This window comes from Oreochromis aureus, linkage group 5 (genome assembly GCF_013358895.1).
Source record: "Oreochromis aureus strain Israel breed Guangdong linkage group 5, ZZ_aureus, whole genome shotgun sequence".
NCBI classification, from domain to species: Eukaryota; Metazoa; Chordata; class Actinopteri; order Cichliformes; family Cichlidae; genus Oreochromis; species Oreochromis aureus.
This window is the reverse complement of record NC_052946.1, coordinates 24,717,761-24,738,879: the sequence shown is the minus strand read 5'-3', so window position 1 is coordinate 24,738,879 and position 21,119 is coordinate 24,717,761. Positions and strand designations below refer to the sequence as shown.

General features: G+C 40.9%; 1 protein-coding gene and 1 long non-coding RNA gene across 3 annotated transcripts; both read right to left on the bottom strand.

Annotated features, from left to right (window-relative positions):
- Positions 1-1,091: 1,091 nt before the first annotated feature.
- On the bottom strand, positions 1,092-14,108 carry epha2a (eph receptor A2 a). Of its 2 annotated transcripts, XM_031757551.2 has the most exons (17): positions 13,879-14,106; positions 13,025-13,092; positions 10,907-11,543; positions 7,259-7,414; positions 6,825-7,157; positions 6,301-6,428; positions 5,986-6,163; positions 5,766-5,868; positions 5,441-5,493; positions 5,226-5,351; positions 4,939-5,124; positions 4,790-4,851; positions 4,172-4,381; positions 3,842-3,991; positions 3,395-3,588; positions 2,367-2,522; positions 1,092-1,833 (listed from the first exon to the last, which is right to left on the bottom strand). In XM_031757551.2, exons 1-17 carry the CDS (start codon positions 13,952-13,954, stop codon positions 1,725-1,727), a joined length of 2,925 nt encoding a protein of 974 aa, XP_031613411.1. In that variant the 5' UTR covers positions 13,955-14,106; the 3' UTR covers positions 1,092-1,724. The 2 variants fall into 2 exon arrangements, with proteins under 2 accessions (XP_031613411.1, XP_031613410.1); XM_031757550.2 differs by having other exon boundaries at positions 4,790-5,124; positions 13,879-14,108.
- A 3,965-nt stretch (positions 14,109-18,073) lies between these two features.
- Positions 18,074-21,084, bottom strand: LOC120440208. Its single transcript, XR_005613071.1, has 3 exons — positions 20,975-21,084; positions 18,750-18,811; positions 18,074-18,648 (listed from the first exon to the last, which is right to left on the bottom strand). It is a non-coding gene; the product is annotated as an uncharacterized LOC120440208 (long non-coding RNA).
- Positions 21,085-21,119: the final 35 nt, after the last annotated feature.

The window sequence follows — 21,119 nt, the reverse complement described above, 5'->3', positions numbered from 1 at the left end:
AGGATAGATTTTGATTAAGCTTTAGGTTTCCAGAAACAGATGATCACAACAAGTGGAGATTGAGATAGTATGGAAAAATCATTGCAATGGAGACAATGCTCAAGTTCAAAGAAAATTTCTGCATACTTTGCATAGAGAGGCACTATTATATGGACGACATGGTGGTGCAATGGTTAGTGCTGCCCCACACTGCAAGAAGGTTCTGGGTTTGAATCTTTTGGCCAACTGGGACCTCTTTTTGTGGAGTTTGCATGTTCTTCTTGTGCCTGCTTCTTCCCTAGAGTATGTGGTTTTAGATTGACTGTGAATGTCTGTCTGCTAGCCTTGTGTTAGATTGGCGACCTGTTCTGGGTGTACCCCGCCTCTCACCCCATGACAGATGGCTTCCAGGTTGGTGAAGTGGACAAACAGTAGAAGATGGATGGATATTATATGAGATTCTGAATTAAACTTCCATAGAGACCCTCACAACACTTTAATAGCTTCTGTTTTCAGTTAAATATTTATCTATATATTTTTCAAAGTACAAGATAATCAAACAGATGACAACAAAATGAAATAAGGACGCATACAGTAATTATTTTGCCATTTCCTTTTCCCCTGTTGTCCTTGTGAAGGTCGGGTCAGAAGAGGTAAGTAATGTCCTGTTTATTGGTGTTTTAAATTAAAGATGTTTTAAAAACATGGCCTTTTACTTTTAGGTGTTAAGTATTGTCATTTAATATTTTCTTGTAACTACAAAGTACAGCTGAGGCTGATGGAGAGCTAACTTAATGATAGCAATAGTTGAAAGTTCAGCTGATGATCAAAGGCTACGAAGACTATGTGCACGGTCTTCCATCCGGAAGTTATTGAAACCATCTGTCTGACCCACAAATGTCAACCTGCTTGTGGTGCTGGAAAAGAAAAAAAGAAAAAAAAAAAAAAAAAGCAGGTGATTCATTGCCAGGGGACCACAGTCATTTGAATCAGCTTTCACGCCAATCCATCCAGCTTGGTGTTGAGCTATTTTAGCGGACTGTCAAGCTTGCCATCACTACAGCCATGAGTCTAAAAACACATGTTCACTGCTGCCCAGTACAAGAAAGAGATACAGTCACAAGGCAACTCTGATTTTATTTAAACATGAAATACACCACCTGTGCACAAGATCAGAGTTATCTGTCATGTAACAATTGACATAAATACAAAATAAATAATAAATAAAAAAATGAGCATTTGTATTAAGACATAATGTAAACAAAACAAAGATGTGTGGTGTGACACAGAGACTAACTAAAAAAAACAAACAAACCATAAGAATGTGATTCTTTGCCCTGAGAGGAATAACAATTCCTAATTTAAAAAGAAAGTCTCACTGATCACAAGTAAACAAAACTAATTTAAGGATCCAGAATCACCGGCAGGATGCTGAGTGCTTCGAAGTGCCCTCATTTATATCATTTTATTTACTGCATTGCATAACTTGCTTATGTTCGACATTATAAACACTTTTATATAAAGATAAATTACTTTTCTTTTATTAAGTACATAAATGTTCTCAGTTTGAGTCCTTTCTGAGGGTCCCTTTCAGTCATACCACACTGCACCACAGGGGAAAAAAAAAAAAAAAAAAAGACACCCTGTAGTGTAGCTCAGTTTCAGCCCCTCCACTTCAGTCCTTGTCTTCCGTGAGTGAAATGACATGGTCGGTCAGTGCACTTTGATTTAAAGGAATGCTTAGATCACACGGCGAACACGCTGAGGGAGCTCGTCTCGTCTTTCAGGCCCAGGATGCTGTATGCTATTCGCTTCATGTGACCGGGCAGCCTCACTCCGATGTTCCTGATGTCTCTGAAAATGACACATAAGTATCTTGTGAACACAGGATGGAAACGACAGAAAAAACAGCAGAGCAGTGGTGTATGTGGACACATTTTCAGGGTGTTTTAACTCCTTTAAAGGCAAAGACAGTTCATATAGGTGGTTTAAGGGTAATATAAAAGTTGTACCTACACAAAAAAATATGTACAAATGAACCAAACCATTATTGTTTATTATTTCAAATGGGTTTAAAATGTTTTGGTTAAAGCGATGTTGTCATTAAATGGTTACTTAGGTTTATCTGACAGGGCTATGGGGCATATTTGAGAAAAAAAAAAAAAATGCCTGCGAGCCACTCATGCAGAAGTAACAGCAGCAGAGAATGAGTGGAATGACATGAGCGGCAGAGGCGGAGCTGAGTGCTCATGCATTTGCACGCTGGTTAACAAATGTTCAGGCCGACAGTCGAATACTTTCTCTGTGTCACTGAAAAAATGTGCCATGGTGCCGGATAAGTTAGTACAGCATGACGGAGGCTGCACCTGTGCCATGTGTGCACTTACTCATGTCTCAAAGCGAGCACCTGCTCCATGGTCGTTATCCCAGCGCGAGCGAAGCTTTCCTTGTACTGGCTCATTTTGATGGATTCCAGCCACTCGGGCACCGACCTGAACATGGTGCCGTCGCCGCCGCTGGTGCTGGGCAGCCGGATGGAGACGCTGTGAGGAACAAAATGTAGTTGGATTACTCATCATTAACAGCGTGTTTATGTAAGCGGAGTACATGTGATGATGTTTGAACAGGAGACAACCTGCTTTACTGTTTTAAAGTCCACTTACAAGCTGTGAGTTGTGTAACTTTACAATCCACTACAGTCTCTTTATTCTCTCTAAATATGGCCTGTGATGCTTTCTATATTAAACATAGGCCACAGTTTCAAATAACGTCCAACCAATCCCTCTGTGCTGAAAGTTCAGGCTCGTTTTCACCGAGTATTTTCCATTGACCTTTATACCAATTTCACTGACAGCAAATATCCTTAATGTGGTCACCCTCAGGCACACTGCTTTGGCTGTGAGCTGTTGTTTAAGCACTAATTATGAGGGGCAGCCAATCAGAAGGAATCAGAAGAAAAGCTGGCTTGTTTAAGACAATAGGTGAACTGAGGATCTGCACTAAGGCCCAGTATAACATAATTGAGGATTATTTTGCACTGTGAGCAATTAAAAGCTACTAAAAACTATGAAGTTGGAAGTTAGCATAATCACTTTCTTTTAGACACTTTCCCCAAATGGTTGGAATTTTTGGTGATGTAAAAACAAGATCAGTAGTTTTAAGAAGGACTACTTAGCAGAAGAAAATAACTGGATAACAACCAGCAGAGACTCGGTGTTTCTTGCCAAGAAATAATTCCACACATGCATACACGCACAAAGGCACCTATCTGTATTTGTACAGATCAAATAAACAAGATGTAAAGCAACGTGTTACACTTCCCCCTGTTTTTGTTTAAAGATTTAAAAACAAAAAACAAAAACAAAAAAAAAAACATGGATGGCACATTCCTCCCTGTTATTTATTGTGTTCATACCGTGGGTCAAAGTCTGCGATGGTCTTTAAGGATTCTGGGCTTTTGAGAAGTTTGTCCAGAAAGTTGACGATGTCTAAGAAGCGAGGTCGCTTTAAGCGTTCGTGCAGCCAACACTGGAGCATGAGCTGGTAGATAGTGGATGGGCAATCCATTGGAGCAGGAAGCCTGAAGTTCTCGTTGATAGCCTTCATGACCTGGGAAGGAGTGAAGGCAGTGGTTAGATTAATCATAGACCACTGCCTGCCATTGCTACAATAAACTGCTGAGCTCATATGTTGACATTAACAGTAGATTTGAAGAGGACGGTTGGAGACTACACTGGATGTCTGGCAACTTTCTATAACCGCATAGCTCACGCAGACTCTCACTGCTGATATACATTAAAGTTTGACCCTCACAGGCCAAAACAATCCCTCATCTCCACAAAAAGTGACAAATGAAACATACCTCGTGGTTGCTCATGTCCCAGTAGGGTCGTTCTCCAAATGCCATGACTTCCCACATGACAATACCAAAGCTCCACACGTCGCTGGCCGAGGTGAACTTCCTGTATGCGATGGCCTCTGGCGCAGTCCAGCGGATGGGGATTTTACCTCCCTGACAGAAAAAACCATTAACAAATCATATTTAATGGGTGAACAGAGTGGAAACAGAAGATGCTGACAGACTGGATACTTAAAAAAGTGGAAATACAGTTAACAATAGGGCATGTCTTACTAGACCAAAAAATCCAGTTTAACTCTCTTTTGCATTGTGAAATGTAGCTGTTAGACTTACTCTGGTTGTGTAGGTGCCCTCAGCATCATCTTCCAGCACACGTGACAATCCAAAGTCAGACACTTTACACTCCAGGTTGCCGTTGACCAGAACGTTTCTTGCTGCCAGGTCACGGTGGACATAGTTCATGTCAGAGAGGTATTTCATGCCAGCGGCTATTCCACGCAGCATTCCCACAAGTTGGTACGGGGGAATCTCTCCATCACGGCCCTAAAATAAACAAAAAATAATTGTGATATTATTGTTTTTTCTTTGTCATTCTTGTTTTTACTGGGGAAATGTAGAGGAATGAAACAAAACGTGGAAAGAGTCTGATGATATAACATAAGAGCATAGATAAAAAATGTTGTAGTTTCATTTGTCTGTTTTTCTTTGTACTGTGTATGCTGTTTATACATTAGAGTGATTCAGGCTCAAGCCAAATTAATTATATAATTATAATATATATAGACATATATTAATTTAATGCAATATAACAAAGTTCAATTAATTTCAAGTTAAACACAGAAAGGGTGCCAGAAATGTTTATCTTAACCCTTAAGTATATTTTCTGAGAATAGAAAGATTAGGAAGTGATGATTAAATAATGACGCTATTTTTCCACTAACATGCACCTACCTTCAGATATGTGTCGAGAGCTCCGTTCTCCATGTATTCAGTCACTATCATGGCATGTTTAACTGAGAATATAAAAAAATATATGTTTAATGGAGGAAATAAGTACAAGAAGTTAACAGACATGTCGGCTTTTGAGAACATTGACTCACATTTGGTGATAACTCCCTCCAGGTGGATGATATTTGGGTGTGAGAATTGACCCATGATGGTGGCCTCACTCAAGAAGTCCTGCCTCTGTTTCTCCGAGTAGCCTGGCTTGAGGGTCTTGATTGCTACAGGCACCTCGCCTCTCCCGGGAATCTTCATTACACCCCGAAACACTTCCCCAAACTCTCCTGATTGGCAGTCAAACAGCAGGTTGAAATGTTAGAAAGTCCGATCTGAGATTTCACGAAACTGAAGGAATGAAGGAGGAGATGTGAAAACACCTACTCACCTACACCGATGACTTTTTGTTTGCCGATCACACTGGGGTCAATTTCTGTGACAAACTTGTGGATGGCAATATTAGGGTCCTCATAGGTATGTGGATCAATGTACATCTTGAGAGGTTTATGTTGATCTGGTGAGAAGGTGATAATCAAAAAATCAGCCTACAGTTTCAATAGTCAGCCTACTTTCTGACTCTTACTGCAGCTGTGCTTTGCTAACCTGATGAAAAGTAGGGATCCTCGGGTCCTCCTCGTCTACGAGCGTTCAGTCTCCTGAGAGGAAAACAAGATTAATCACCAGAGGACTAGGCAGAATACAGAGTGTCTTTTTTAACAATTGCAGGCCAGCTTGAGCTGACAAAGACAAAGGGTGTATTCAATAGCAGCACCGGCTATTACTCATAACCTCTCCCTGAGCTGTCACGCCAGAGTATCCTTCATTTACTTGAACTTGTGGCACATAATCACACAGTTTGCATGGCTGTAGATAATATTTATCTGAATGACACACATTGACCGTGGATATGAAGTGTACAGTTACCAACCGTTTACGCAGCAGCAGGCCAGCCACCACAACAAGCAGAATAACCGCTACTCCGAATACAGCTACCATCACCATGGTGGGCCTGTTCCCAAACTGAGGCGCAGCTGTATAAATGACAGAAATACAGACATGCATCAACTCAAGTAATTAAAATATAAGCATGTATAGAGAGATGTTTGAGAAACTGTTTTGGCTACTGCAGATTTTAAGGCTGCTGGTACCTAATGGAGAAGTAATAAACTCATGGTCGGCACTATAGCTGCCAGGGTTGCCTTCAGGGCCCAGAGCATGGACCCTGAATGTGTAAGTAGTGGCTGGGAGGAGACCATCAATCTGCACAAAGCTTTTGTCCAAAATTAGGACTTTGTAGGTGGTCACATCACCCTCGGTACTGTCGTCCTACAAATAAAAAAAGAAAGAAAGGAAAAGGAAAATGGATTAGAATTTGAAATGAAAAAACAGTCTTGATTTTGAAGAAGGAGGGGGGAAAAAAAAACAAAAAAAAAAACAAAAGAGCCCAAAGCTCTCCATCGTACTTTTCTGCGGTACATAAGCTCATAGCGATGATTGATGTGGGCTGGAGGTCGGCGAGTAGGAGTCCAGGACAGAGACAGACTGGTGGGGCTGCGATCAGCCAGATGGATCTCCGTCACCTTGGGGGGATCTAACGGTTGGCGAGACAGAAAGCAAAATAATGGTTAGTGACTAATCATAGTCTTTGGAAAGGACATGTGGAGATGAAAGCCTCTGGGATTCAGTGGGTCAGACTGAAGTCCTCTCTCTGGAGTGAGTCTGTCTTTTGCAAAACCCTTTAATTTATAGCTCTGATATTACATGAAAATAGCTCCAAAGTTTGTCACTCTTTTAACCCTACTCTTCGGTTTAGGAACCTGGATACTCCTGCTCTCAGAAGATATATGGAAGACGACTTTATGGGAACAGGTCATTAATATTACAGAATATGTCACATTGCAGTGTTTACCATACAACAGTGGTTGCCACACATACAGCCCCAAAACAATAATCATATAAAGCCAATGTTCGAAAAAGAAAAGCTCACCTGTGTAGTCCAGAGCAGTGGTGATGGTTGCAGTGGGCCTCTCGGCACTGAACTGCGACACGCCACTTTGAGCCTCTACAGTGAACGTGTAGTTCAGATGAGAGTCCAGGTCACTAACAACAACCGTGGGGTCCTGCAGGTTCGTAGGTCCTGGCTCAAAGCGGATCTTCTCTCCGCAGGGGATGCAAGAGGCCTCGTCACAAAGTTTGCACACCACACTGTACATAAGGTCACTGCGACCCCCAGTCACCAGTGGTGGGCTCCAGAACAGCTGCAACTTGCCCTCCCCTGGCAGAGTCATGGAGGTAAGGTCCCGAGGGGCACTAGGTGGAGCTAAGGAAATAAATAAATGACACAGAACAGTCAGAAAAATACTTGAAAGTGCTTTCCATGTGATAAAAGTAATTTTTTGGGGTTCTGAGTCGGGGTCTTACCGGAGCAGGCCGATGTAGGAGGGTCTGAAGGAGCCCGGAAGAAACCTTCTTCACACAGACATTCACTGGCTCCGGAAACAGAGGGCTTGGTGTTATCAGGACAAACCTGACATAAGTCGTTCGATACAGATGGCTTGAAGTACCCTGGTTTGCATGCTGTGTGCGAGAGAGAGGGGGAGAAGGTGTGTGTTGGTTTAAACATGACATATGAATCAGACAAACACAGGAAGGAATGACTGATCAAAATGCAAACAATAAAGCTCTCTCTGTGTTACCAGCCATTTCCACCCGACAGGAAGCATTTGTTGTGAGTAACCCATAATAACAGAGTCTTTGTACCCAGAGGAATGAATAGGGATTTCCCTGAAGATCTGCCTTCACTCGCCTGTTTCGCCTTGAGGCCTAATCTCAGGTCGCACTGCCAGTGTCAACCGGATGACAGCATTAAATCCATCAGGTGATCTGATCTTCCCTTCCCCTCTGAACCCCTGGCTCATATTCTCTGGCAGTTAACATTTACAGTCTTGCCAAAGGAAATGGCACATTGGACACTGGTGCAATGCTGTAGCGGGCATTTCGCCACATAGATAAACAGCCTTCCAGGGCATGAGAGGTTAACGAACATGCAGACAGGACAAAAATCAGAGCGCAGGGTTAGAACTGCAACTCCGTCTGAGGCTGATGTTTCCTCCCTTTCTTCCTTCCTTCCACTAACCCCCGACATCAGTCACAAATTACAGCGAGCCATTCTGAATCAGGAAAGAGGAAGAGCTGGACAGGAATAGGATTTGTTGCTGTTTTATGGATACAGATGCACATATTTTCTAACTGAGGTAAGCCCTCAGAGCACTGTTAGAAAAATAGAATTTATCCTATGAAAGAGCTCCTGTCTCTGGTTTGATTCTGCAGTCTCCCTGTGGTGCAGTCTTTCATCTGGCTCCTGTGCTGGTGGTCAAAAAAAAAAAAAAAAAAAAAAAAAAAAAAAAAATGAGTGAACCCTGATTTGAAGACACCAAAGCAGAAGGACCTTTGCACCCCAACTACTGTTGCACTGGAGGCGAAGGTGCAGACTGAGATTGAGTAGGAGGGATAGAGATGAATGGGTAGAAGATGGGGGATGGGGGTAAAGGTCTGGAGCACCAACAGAAGTTCTCTCTGGGGAGTCACTTGGCGGCAGTGGGGGTGTAACTGAGGGGCTTTTTTTTTCTTCTGCATAAGAAAAGGAGGCCAGCCCATTTTATCTTGAGCTGGAGCAGCAGGACCTTTGTCACGTACCAAAGAAACCCCAGCCCCATTCATCTATTGTCTCTGAAATTGGACAGAGTGGTGCTATAAATATGTTGTATTCCTCATTATATAGCTCACAAATAGCAGCATGTGTGCCGTGCAAGAATACAAACATCATTAATGCAAACTTTCAGATTCTCATGTCAGTACTTCAGCATTTCGGTTTTGGCTTAAAAACGTGTTTCGGTCATGTTTAAAAAGGCTAGTTTAAGAAAAAAAATACAACTTTTGCCCAACTTTTGTCTTCACTTGTTGATGGAAAAATGTGCTTCCAATTGTTCTAGGTTCTCTTTGACTGCCATGCATGTGAAAAGGACTTATGTTCCGCACTGATGCATCTGTTAATTGAATCCGTTTTTCACTCTTTGTACCGGCCCATTGTTCTAATGAGTGGGAACATGGATTAGGGAGCTCGTTGCATGTGTTAACAACCGGATGAAAGAGCAAAAAGAGGAGCATGTCATTGGCTAACAGCTGTCCTGTTGCTCTACTAATCCTTTTGACCAAATTACACTCCACACCTAACTAAGCGGCCACGAAGCTAACATCCCTCACACACCAACTGTCGGCGCACTCCCCACCCTCTGACTCAAAACACGGGCAACCTGCTTATTTGTGTCAGTCAGCATTCCTCCTCATCTCACTTTACTTCCTTTTCCCATAGCAGTTGGACTCTTCGAGGCCACTTTGAGGCCTCTTAGGATATCATTTTCTCTAGTTATCGCAAAAAACTGGAATAAGGCTTTGTTTTTTGTTTGGGTTTTTTTAATATTAAAAGAAGCTACAGCATTGTTTATTTATACAAAGAAACTTGAACAATTATTGCAGTCATAAAGATTTCCTGCCTTCTTGTGCCAGCGTTTCAGGTGCTTGGCTCAGGCTGCAACATTCCTGCAACTCCCTAACCCATGAATAAGATTCATGCTTTGAAGAACTCCCAGTCAGTTATTTGTTTCAGTAATATAGTGTCAAAAAATGGTGGAAAATGTTTCACAGCTATTAAATGTCTTTGTTTGTATGACCAGAAGTTAAAAATCCAAAGATTTTTCAGTCAAAAAATTATTTTTTGATGGATGGCCATCTTAATGACCGTTTAATTCTGTCACCTGGTATGACTAATATGCGCTCTTCTTGGAAAAGACTCAAAATGAAACCAATCTCTGCCAGGCAAGGTGGCTCAGACCATCAGGAGTCATAAACCGCAGCTTGACTCAGGCTAACCTATAACAGGCGTGTCAACCTCTTCCCTGTAATCTGTGGTTCCTGTCGCCTTAGCAACTTGCTCAAAACAAATGCCTGCGAGGAGAAGACATAACACTCAGGTAGTCATTCTGACACATTCACATTCACCCGGCCCTTCCTGTAGTCATTCACTTCTGTAGGTGACGCCAGGATAAAAGAATTCCTTTCAGAAATCCCCACAGCCTATCGTGCCCTTCCTCCTTCCTTTTCTCTCTGCAGCCTCTCTCCTCCCACGTTTCCTCCAGACAGTCCAGTGCACCACACCCCAGAATGCCAATGCACAGGCCAACTTCTGCATGACCAGCATGAGCACAAACACTATGAACCCCACAGCTGTGTGTTTTTGTACTGACTTTACGCACACGCTGTCTTCCTCCAAGTCGGTACATACCACAAACTTTTTACACACTTTACCTGGGCTTGGTTGAATAGGCAACACCTCCTTAGGTTTAAAATGATGTAGGTTTTCTTTTTTAACACTTAAATGATTAAAAGCTATGTATATCCACTGAAAGGAAATATAATTGTGATGAAAGCCATTTTTTGTTTTGTTTTTTAAATTGGAAATAAATTATTTTTTGCTAACAAAAATCAGTTATGTTTTAAGTTTCCACTCTTAATTGCATTTAAAAGCTTCCAGTGTAGTAACACAATCAAAGTCCACAGCTTCTTTTACTGTACATTATCACCTAAGGTTACTCAGCTATCCATAAACTAATGTTTCATCCAAGCCTCATTCCTGAGACCTGAGTGGAAGGCAGGGGAAATAATGTGCCATTAGCAAATAAAGACAAAGATGAGGCATGAGTGGGAAAGTGACGAAATGTGATATGGAGAAATGTTTGATTGCCTTAAAAGCTTAACAAAACAGGTTTGGATATCTGTTTCATCCGTTTTTTCCCATGCCCAGCCCTGCCTGCTGTACCTTACCTACAGTATGATATGGAGCCTTTTTTTGCACAAGACTTCGAAGCAAACAAAGCCACAATTCACATTCTTGTGCACTCATTATTTCCACCATGACAAGTAAGTGGTTGAAGGCGTTTCATTTGCTGCAACTCACAGAAAAACACAAACACGTCTCAGACAAGAGTGTTGCATATTTCTGGCAGTGCTTACCTTGGCAGGAGTCTCCTGTGGCTTCGTAGCCTGCGAGACATTGGCACTGAACCATGGGAACCACCCATTTACCCTCAGCTGTGCAGTAGATGCGCGGGGTGGCCTGGCTGACGGCATTCTCTACGCAGGCTCCCTCAACCTCCCTGAGAGCATCTGCCACCGTCTCCGGGAAAACTGCCAAGCTCTGCACGGTGGATGGGCATGTCTTGTAGTACACTCGGACAGAGAGCAGCGCCACACAAGCGCCCACGTCCTGAAAACCCAGGTAGAAGCCCTTCTTTGACAGCGGCCCCACAGTCTTCGTCTCTGTGTTCACCTTTAGCACCCGGCCCTGAGTGACCTCGTCGGGAGCAATGGTGGCCACTTTGCGGAACTGTCCTTTACGGAAGTTCGTTCCCACGTCAGCATCAGCCTCTGAGATGAATAGGTTGAAGGTTTCTTTGCAGGCAACAGACGCACCACCAAAAGTGTTGCAGTCTCGCACGACAAAACTGAGCTCCACAGAGACACGGCTTGTGCCCGGGCGCCGCTGAATAAACGTCGTGCGCAGCCAGTTATCCTGTTCTGTAGTCTCTATGCTACAAACACTGTAAGTGTAGAAAAGTGTGCCATTCACCACCGTCTGGACGATCTCCCACTGCAGAACAGAAGAAGATAAAGAGACAGCAAAAGGGATCAGTGTAAGGGGGTAAAGTCGCGCACAGTGATGAAAGGAGAAAAGGCATCATTTCAGGAAATAAGTAGAAGCTTTGTTTTTTCCAAAAAAGACCCCAATTTCATTGATGAGACACTTCTTTCATGCTTACTAAGAAGCTTGTAAAAGTGCAGAAGTGAGCTGGAGCTTTTTTTTTTTTCCACGCTTAAGGATTATTGGCCTGGACATGTGCTGCGCTCACGACGTGTGTGGTTTTCCACTAACGCACAAGCCTGCATGTGTGTGAGACATAAATCCAGCAAACACTACTGTAGAACACCAACTAACATTTACAGCAGCTAAATGAGCTTTATGAGGAGAGTCCTGCTTAAGGCATGGCAGCAAAATTGGCAGCTATTAAGAGTTTTTTAAGAGAGAGAAGCAGAGGGATTAAAAGCCTAGATTAACCATTAAAATTTAACACCTCATATGTTAGCAGTTGGGACTGGGTTTCAGGAACTAAATCAATTCTCCCACTTAGACAACTTTGGGAGCAGTTGGAGAAAAAAAAAAAGAGGTGGCAAATTTTTGGTGAAAGGTAATTTGTGCCAGTACGTTAGAAGAACACTTTAGAGCTGCTTTAGGTACTCTCACCGAATCCCTTAAATTTTCAGTCAAACTTTTAGGCATTTAGTTCTTATTAGTGAGGACGTCTGGCTGGTTAAAAAACAAACTGTTGAAGACAAAAAAGCCATCCCTGGTACAAATTAAAAATAAACTTTTTAAGCGTGAGAAAGTTTCACAGCAACCGTCAGCTTTAATAGACAACGGGAAATCCTATCCAACACAGCGACAATCTTCAGATCTTTGAGAAGAAACGTAGCCCACACAGTGGAACCGGCCATGTCCTGTTGCTTTTTTTAGACAAAAAGCCACTGAACTATAGATAGCCAGGAAGGATGGTTCTGCACATATGGACCACACTTTTTGTGTTTTCTTTTAGTCATCTCTTCATATTGTACACATTATCTTGTTTCTGTCATCTCTAAATTCAGAAAGGAATCATGAGAGGGAGGGAAAAAAATCATCCTAAAATTTGGTTTTATGGTTTGGGCTTGGAGTGAAAAACAATCTGCTGTTATTGTGTAAAACTGTCTTTGGTACAGTAAATTTAAATGTAGGTTGAGCCTTGACATTTTAACTGCATTCATAAGTTCTTTATGAAAGGGTAGCGTTAACACAAGACTAAGCTGAGATGTGCCAAACCTCATCTAGCTGCCACTCATTCCATCTCTCCCAGAGAGCTTTTTTAGAGGACTGAATGAGCAGAGAGTGAGAGAAGGAGAGGCCTTCTGTTATTGTTACGAAGCGAGATTCAAATTCTTGAAGAGAAACTTTTGTACTTGTTGCTCTGTGCAGCGAAAGGCAGCTTAGATCCATGAACCTGCAGTCTTAAAAATGCCTGCTGAGGTATAAATACTCACTCCGTTCTCATATGGCGATGTCAACCATCCCAACTCTGATCCCGAAGCTCTCATATCCAGCAATACTTCTGCAGGAAGAAACAAAAATAAATTGTTACAACAGGGACATAATCAACTGATATTAAGATAGCTGCGCTTTTTTATTGTGCCTAACTAATTTTACCAACTTAATTCCCGGCTGGAAAAGACAACTGTGTGTCTTTATATTAGTTATTGGCTTTGTGCTTTTATTTTTGCATTTACAGTGACATTGTCTGCATTGATCTCTGGGGGCCAGCAGCTTTATGGGGTGCACATGCCATGCTTTCTGACGTTTTAATCCAGCATATCGGCTTGATTCAAGACTTCATTGACCGTGTCCTCCAGGTTCAGGAGTCAGGGCTAATAATGCCTGTGAAAGGCGTGGGCAGTTAAATTGCCATGACGAGAGAAATACATGTATCTGCAGCACAAGTGAATTAAAAAGTCCAACAGGTGCCCCTTAGCCCCGAGGTTTAGCAGTATCACTAATAAGTATCTCTTTTTTTTAATTTAAAAAAAAAAAAAATAAGACTTAGGCCTATAACAGAAAAGTAATAATAGATTCGAAAAATCTATATATTTGTTTCCAGAACCGTATAGCGACAGACATCCAAAAGACATCGCTCTTGATTTTAAACAGCTGGCTGACAAACAAAATTAAAATGAAACAATTGTAATTTTTTTTTTTAAATGAAGAATAAAAACTTCATAAGGACAAAAATGAAAGACAAAACTCAGAGTTCAAATTCCAGCCGAATGATTCACGGGATGCGGTAAAGCCGAGCTAAACTTTAATCTCTTATAAAAGTAGTTTAAAAGAAAAAGTAACTTACGTTCTTTCGACTGGAGGCTGAGAAATACTCGGTTAATAAATAAAAACAAGAATAAGTTGAGTCCACGCAGCTCCATGGCTCCATAAAACTTTTTAAAGTCCTGTTCGTGTATCGTTAGTCTCTCGCTCGCTCTCTCCTCCGTCCACCCTTTTGCCCACACTTCTCAGAATTCCTCACTCCACCGGCTGAGCACGAGCTCTCCAGCCCTCGAGCCCATTGAGAAACAGGTGGCGTCATCGCCCCGCCCCCTTGTCCTTTGGAATGTGGAAGTCTTCCATATTTGGCGTTTGGGGGGGTGGGGGCAGGCGTCTGAAGCACCTGTTTCATTGAGAAGAAGAGAGTCTTCTTTTACTATTACTCCTTCTTCTTCTTTAAACATTGGTTTAATCAGTATAATGCTTATAGCTTATATCTCTCAGTTTCAGTCAGCGTTAAAGCCGGGTAAATGCACACTTATTAATAATTACTATTGATCATATATTTGTTAAATATAAACATAAATATTAATATGCAAACACACAGACTAACAATACCAATTATCCTACAACTCAGCGTCTATTCCTATTGTTACACTTTTGCACCCATAATCCCGGCAGCCTCCTGATGTTTATGCTTCAATAGCATACCTAATGCCAATTATTTATTTTTAAATGATGATATTGACTTTACATTGGATTTTTATAGGGTTTGTTTTTCATAATGAATAAGTTGTTCGAATTAAAAATGATACTGAAGTAAAATTAAAAGTAATAAGACCGATACTATGCAAAACAGTAGTGCAAATGGCATTTTATTATGTTTCACCAATGTCAACAAATGGGTCTACACAAATTTAAGACATTAAATTTATATCTGATCTTTAAATCCCATCTCAAACATATTTTGTTAGAGTTAGATCTATAAAAGTTTCTTTACTAATGCATCTTATCTGTTTCTAATTATACTATAGTTGCCACGCTTTAAGCTAATTTTAACAAAGAATACATATAAAATTAGCTTTAATTTGTTTTGGTATTAATTCAACTCTTTTTATTTCTTTCCATCTGTTGCTAACGTAGCTTTAGAGTTTTGCACATGATGTGGGAATTCAGTTAAAGATTAAGCATCGACCTATGTAGATAAACAACTAATTATTTTTTCTGTCTTTTCTTTCTTGCTGTATTTGATATTCAATCTTGTCTAAAAAGATACTAATAATATATAGCCAATGTTTTATTATGTTCTGGAATTTTTTGTCATTGATTGCAAATGTTTCCATTAAATGTCAATAATACACTACAAATGTATTTGGCCTTTTTAAAAGTGAGTTTAAGTTGACCATCTTCCAAGTAATTGCCTGAGTCCTTCTCCACATCCCATCCAGGGCTTGTCTTTCCCACGACTTGTAAAGGAGGGGTCAAGTAGGGGGGTGGTCTGGTATGAATATATGACTACTAATGAGACAGTCCTCATAAAGAACCTTACAATTTGGATATGAATATGCGACCACAAAGAAGATCTAACAATAACATCACCTAGCAACTCTTATCTGGAGGAATTTCAGAGTCAAGTCTTCTCTGTGAAGCAGCGTGTACTTGGAGAGAAGAGCCCCTCAGGCTCAGAGCCATACACAGCCAACGGTCCTCACAAAGACCCCTTTAAAAAAAAACTCAACTGAAGAGTCGGACAATGTCTTGTCCAACGCTACCGTACACGGCCATTAATCATACAACAGACAAAATGAAAGATACCACTGAAAGAAATAGATTAACAAGTTAAGTGCGGGTTGAGTTACGACTCTCTGACCTTCAAACCACCCTCCTTCAATTGCTTATAAATCAAATTGTATTTTGGGCTGATAAGAGTAATTCTTTTAGGCTACTTTTTCCATTAGAAAAAGAAGAAAACATACCACTTCTGTATAAAATCAACTAACAGTGAACTTTTTAAAAATGTATTCTTAATGTCACACCGTTTGGTTTCTCTCCATCTGCAACTTGTTAATGACTCCCCAAACACTTTCTTCATATCAGTCACTCAACGCAAGAGAACTTTAGTTTGACAGCTCTTTTTAAGGAAAAAAAAACAACAACATTTGGTCTGGTTTTCAGTCTCAAAGAGCCAACATCATGCTTTAAGATCCACAAGATCCCTCATTTTCAAATCCTCCAACACTCTATGTTGAGGGTGAACCGCCACTTGAAGCAAACTTCAATCTCAAAAACTTAAGCAGACCTTTTCCTCCTCTCTTTATTGATTTTGATACACACTGAGGTACGCTTAGGTGTTATTTTCAAGTGTGTTAACGCTTAGACTGTGAGAAGTGGCCTCTTGTCAACCAGTTCTCAAAGGTGTCAGAGGTTAATACCCTCTCTAATACAAAAGTATGCAAATGCTTTCATTACAATACAGGCTTCTTTTTAGCCACCTAACAGAGCATGTGTCCTTCTGGAGAGTGGACTGCCGCCTCAGATCGCTCAACCCTCCGGGTGCTCAAACACCCTCCCATCACAGGTCCCGGGCTTCTGAGGGTGATGACAACACAAAAGTACTTCACACTGGGGGCTGGGCCTGCATTTTGTGGGTCAGTGAACAACAGTCGTGGCAGCAACACCATGTCATTCAAACCTGGCTCCCCCATACCCCCGCTTTCCTTACACTTTTTGTCGTATCAGCAAACAGAGAGGTGGAACACCACTGAAAGTACTGGGGTGTTTTTGTGTGGCACTAACATGAAATGCACCTACTGTTTTCTACCACACTTCTCAGTGAGAGCCCCCAAAACCCTTGTTACGAAATGATGGATTCACACGTTTGTGTATGCATTTTTATGTTTATCACCTAACAGTGAAGGTAGCACTCTAATTATTTACTTAAATAAAGTAGCAGGACTCTATGCCGTCGTGTGAAAAACTAAGCACATCCCAGCAAACTCAGTCACTCACCAGCAATGCTAAGAGTAATTGCAAAACAACCAAGACCCACTTCTTGTTAATATGCTAAATGTTTCTTTCGTGACACTAGATTTAGAAAAAGACTGAACAGATATGGCTTGTTGGGAAATGTTGCCAAGACAAAGCCTCTTCTCTGTGTCTAAAAGCTTTTCAAAGTTGCATTTGAACAAACTGCAAGACTTCTGGCTATAATGCACATTTCCAAGTAGGAAAAAACCCAGCAAAGCATATAAGCACACGGTGGTGAACGGATAAGGATTTGGGCTTGTTTTGCAGTCACAGGACCTGGGCACATTACAGTCATTCAGTTGACCGTGAACTCCTATGTATAGAAAAGTATTCTAGCTTCAAATATGAAGCCCTTTGTCTGTCAGCTCAAGCTTGGCCAAAAGTGGATCATGCAATGTGACAATAATCTCAACCCAGCAGCAAATGTACAGCTAAATGCCTGAAAAAGAAAATAATCAGGGTGCTGTGATGGCCCAGTGAAGGTCCGGACATCAGCCTTCAGAGAGCTGTGCATAAATAAACGGTCACAAACTAAAATAAGAGAGACTGATAAAATCAAAGTGAAAGTGATTGCTTCAGTATGTGGTCCTACAAGCTAATCTTGGGTGAGTCCCGTGAAAAATCACTTTTTCTTTTACATAACTGTAAATATAATGGCCAACAATATGAACTTACATAATAAAGACCATTGTCAGTTTTATATGATTAAATTACTGTTTTGTTTACTTTATTTGCAAGCTGTATTTATTCCACTGGGTAGTTTAATTTAAAACAACTCATCATTATTATTTCCTGTGTGTTTGTTGTATTTTTTGGTCTTAATTCATTTTATGACAGGACAGTAAAGTAGACAGGAAGAGAGGAGCAGAGAACACTGGAAATGACATGCAGGAAATGGCCTGGGGCGGAACTGAACCCAGACCCCTGCCGTAGCCTTTCAGCACACGGGTCACCCTCTGGACTTCACTGATCTGCACTAGCACCCAAGTATTTAAATCTCAACTTGAAATGTAATTAATTACTGTTGCTGTAAAGTAAATACTGTACAAAGTGTAAAATAATTTAAGTGCAGTGAAGTAGAAATACAAAGTAGCATAAAATGGAAATATTAAGGTGCATACATTTACAAAATTTGTATTCATTTACTGCATTATTATAATCAAAATAACTGGCTATAAATGGAACCAGTAGTTTATTTAAACATGTAGGTTACAGTTTCAGTGAAACTGCTGCTTTTTTTAAGAGGTTGATAAGATGACTAAATCTGAATCACAGGAAAATCACTCCAGTTTCAGTTTCCAGTTTATGAGAGACATGTTTGAGATAATCATGCTGCTTTCAAAAGGATTTCTGTGAGCCTAAAATCCTTTAACTTATCTGATGGAAGAAAAATTGCACAATGCGTGTGTTGTGTTTCACAGCTTGAAAAGAACATAAAACAAAAATCATGTACGGACAAATACAGGAGCTATCTCAGCTCCGCACAAGAGGACAAAGTATGTATCTCTCCACACAAGCAAGGAGCAGGATGTCACCGAAAACTAAATAAAAACCACAAAACTTTATAATGTCACAATAGGGTTTTTTTTTTTTTTTTTCTTAAAAAAAACACCCATTTATCTGTCTTACAAACGGTGAATAGATGCTATGGAAATGTCTTTATTCTTCACTGTCTGTTATCTGAAAAGGTGCATTTTTTCCCCCTGATGTCCTCAGTCATTTCCTTTTTAAAGCTCCACATGCCACCACTGGAAATACTGCCTCTCTGAACTGGAATTTGGGGCGGGTGTCTGGTGTCTCTGTGCGCTATGTTATGTGCAACGTAGCACTTGGAAACAAAAGGAAAGAACACGTTCAGACAAGTTTTGCAATATGAAGAAAAGAAATGTGAGAATGTGGTTAAAACACAGGAGCATTACTCATACATACATAGGTTATGTCTCCTTGTGACTTTGCCCCAATCAGTCAGCACTGCCTGCTTCAAAGAGCAGCTGCAGAAAAATCAACACAGAATATGGGCATATTTTTTTTGCAAGAACAGAAGGTAATACAGTTTGACACGTTTTGTCTCACCTTTGAAATATAAAACCGGCTGTAATTATCTTTACCTTTAAAGCTAAACATCAAATAACAAGTCTTAACCAACTTTAAAATTACTCGCCGGAACAACCAGTCATTTAAAAAAAATGAGCCTTTGTTCATTGCTCAGTATTAAGTTTCCTTATTAGCATGTAACAGGTTGTGTATTCGGATTTCTCCCAGACTGCGGCTGCTTTAATCCTACATGCCTGAGAGTGAGTTGGGGGATGAGAGCATGACTGCGAGTGAAATCTCCTTCAGTAAAGACCCGTGTTAAATGTAATGGGTGTTGGCAAGGGGGCCTAATAAAGATGACGGCAGGCATTCATATGCATCAGTTTGTGTGCTCAGCTTGACAAAGTCTGCCCCGCAGGCTTAACAAAGAGGAGGAAGGAAGCCAGGGGTTGTGGGGAATGTCTGGGGGGTGTGGGGTGGCAACACACACACACACACACACACACACACACACACACACACACACACACACACACACACACACACACACACACACACACACAGAGACGGTGGCCCTCCAGCTTGCGTCCTGTGGCCTCTCAAGTCGAGGTTATAGCTGTGACAGCTGGCCTAGCACACTCTGCATGGGCTCTTTTTCTTTTGCAACACACTCCCCTTCCCTCCGCACACACACAGTCTGTGACACACACAAACACAGGATGCTCCATCCTGTTGACTGTTTACACTTCACAGTAGCCAGCCAACTTGGGAGGTTCGATCACCGGCATTACAGCTGTTTGCAAGGTAGTAGTGAGGTTATTTGGTTTGTGTGTGCCTCCTGTCGTAATCATAATTGTAGGTTTAGGTGGTTCTTTTATTTTTTTTTTTTTTCTGTAAGCCCTGTTATGTTATTAACTACTAGCTTAATAACACGTTAAAATCTTCTAAAAGCTGAGGTTGAAAATCATTCCATAACCTTGGGAAAAGTAGTTTAGGAAGATTTTGTGCTGAAAAGCTCCAAAACGCCTACTGAACATCTACTGAAGGATGCTGTGGTGAGATTGTTTAACAAGTACTTTGCCTAGAAGTGTCAAAATCCATGCAATACAAACACTTCCAACTAAGTTAGAAAGTAAGATTTTAAGTTGGATTCTGAGAGGTTGAGAAGTTAACTAGCTGTTAACTCACACACACGTGACCCCGCTGAGTCAAAGCTGCTGAAACAACCACATCTGTTCAGCCAAAATACAAGGGAGGACCAGAAAGGACTACTGGCAGTGTGGTCCACAACAATCAGATAATTATTCAGCCAAAAGGACACCTGCTTTGTCCGAGGTAGGCGTGATGACATGAGACAGCTGAATAATGCAGTGAATGCCATCCAGTTAAAATCTCTTAATTAAATAATTCTATTTTTCTATAGTTGCAGATGAAAGGCAGGTTATTTAACCACGTTATTTTTAAGTCTGAGATGAAGTATTTTGAGTTTTCAGAGGGTGAAGGGGAGAACACAAGTAGAAGAGCTATATCGCTCAGACACCAACAGGGGTCGCCCTTGTTACAGCAATACGCTGCAGAGTGCATCTGCCGCCAAGTCATGAGCAACAGACAGGGACTGAGAACAGCTGATAAAAGTCTCATAGAACACGGTGAGATATTCATCCTCATGCACTCGGCTCTTGACCCTGAACTGTGGATTCTTTATAAAATCAGTATAAGTGCAATAGTGCAATAAAGGGCAAACGGGACTGGTTCATTTTATATTTGGCAATATACAATAATTTCAGTAAAATTTTTACTTTTACTTCAATATAACATGTTGTTAGTAGGCTTTAATGTTTAATAGTTTATTTAACCCCGCCTCAGATTTTAAAGTGTGTTATTTTTAAAGAAAAAACACTAAAACATATATAAAAGTATGCGGTTAAAATTAAAACATGACATTTTCAGGTAAATCAGAGGTGATTGAGTAGAAAATGTTCTAAATTTTTTGATGATTTAAGATGGAATGGAATAAACGAAATCCCTTAAACAATCAGTTCAAAGAACAGTTTAATTCCTACTTTCCGTCTCCAAATATAAGCTGGTTTATACAAATCGAGTTTCAGAGTGGTTCTGACCGTCAGTCTGGTCCTTGACACTTGCCATGATGTTTTAATGCCTCCAGTGCGTGACTTCAGTCAACCTTGACTTCAACTCAAGGTTTTCGGGACACTCATTAACAAACCATCCTTACAATCGCATTTTATGACACCCTGCAACACG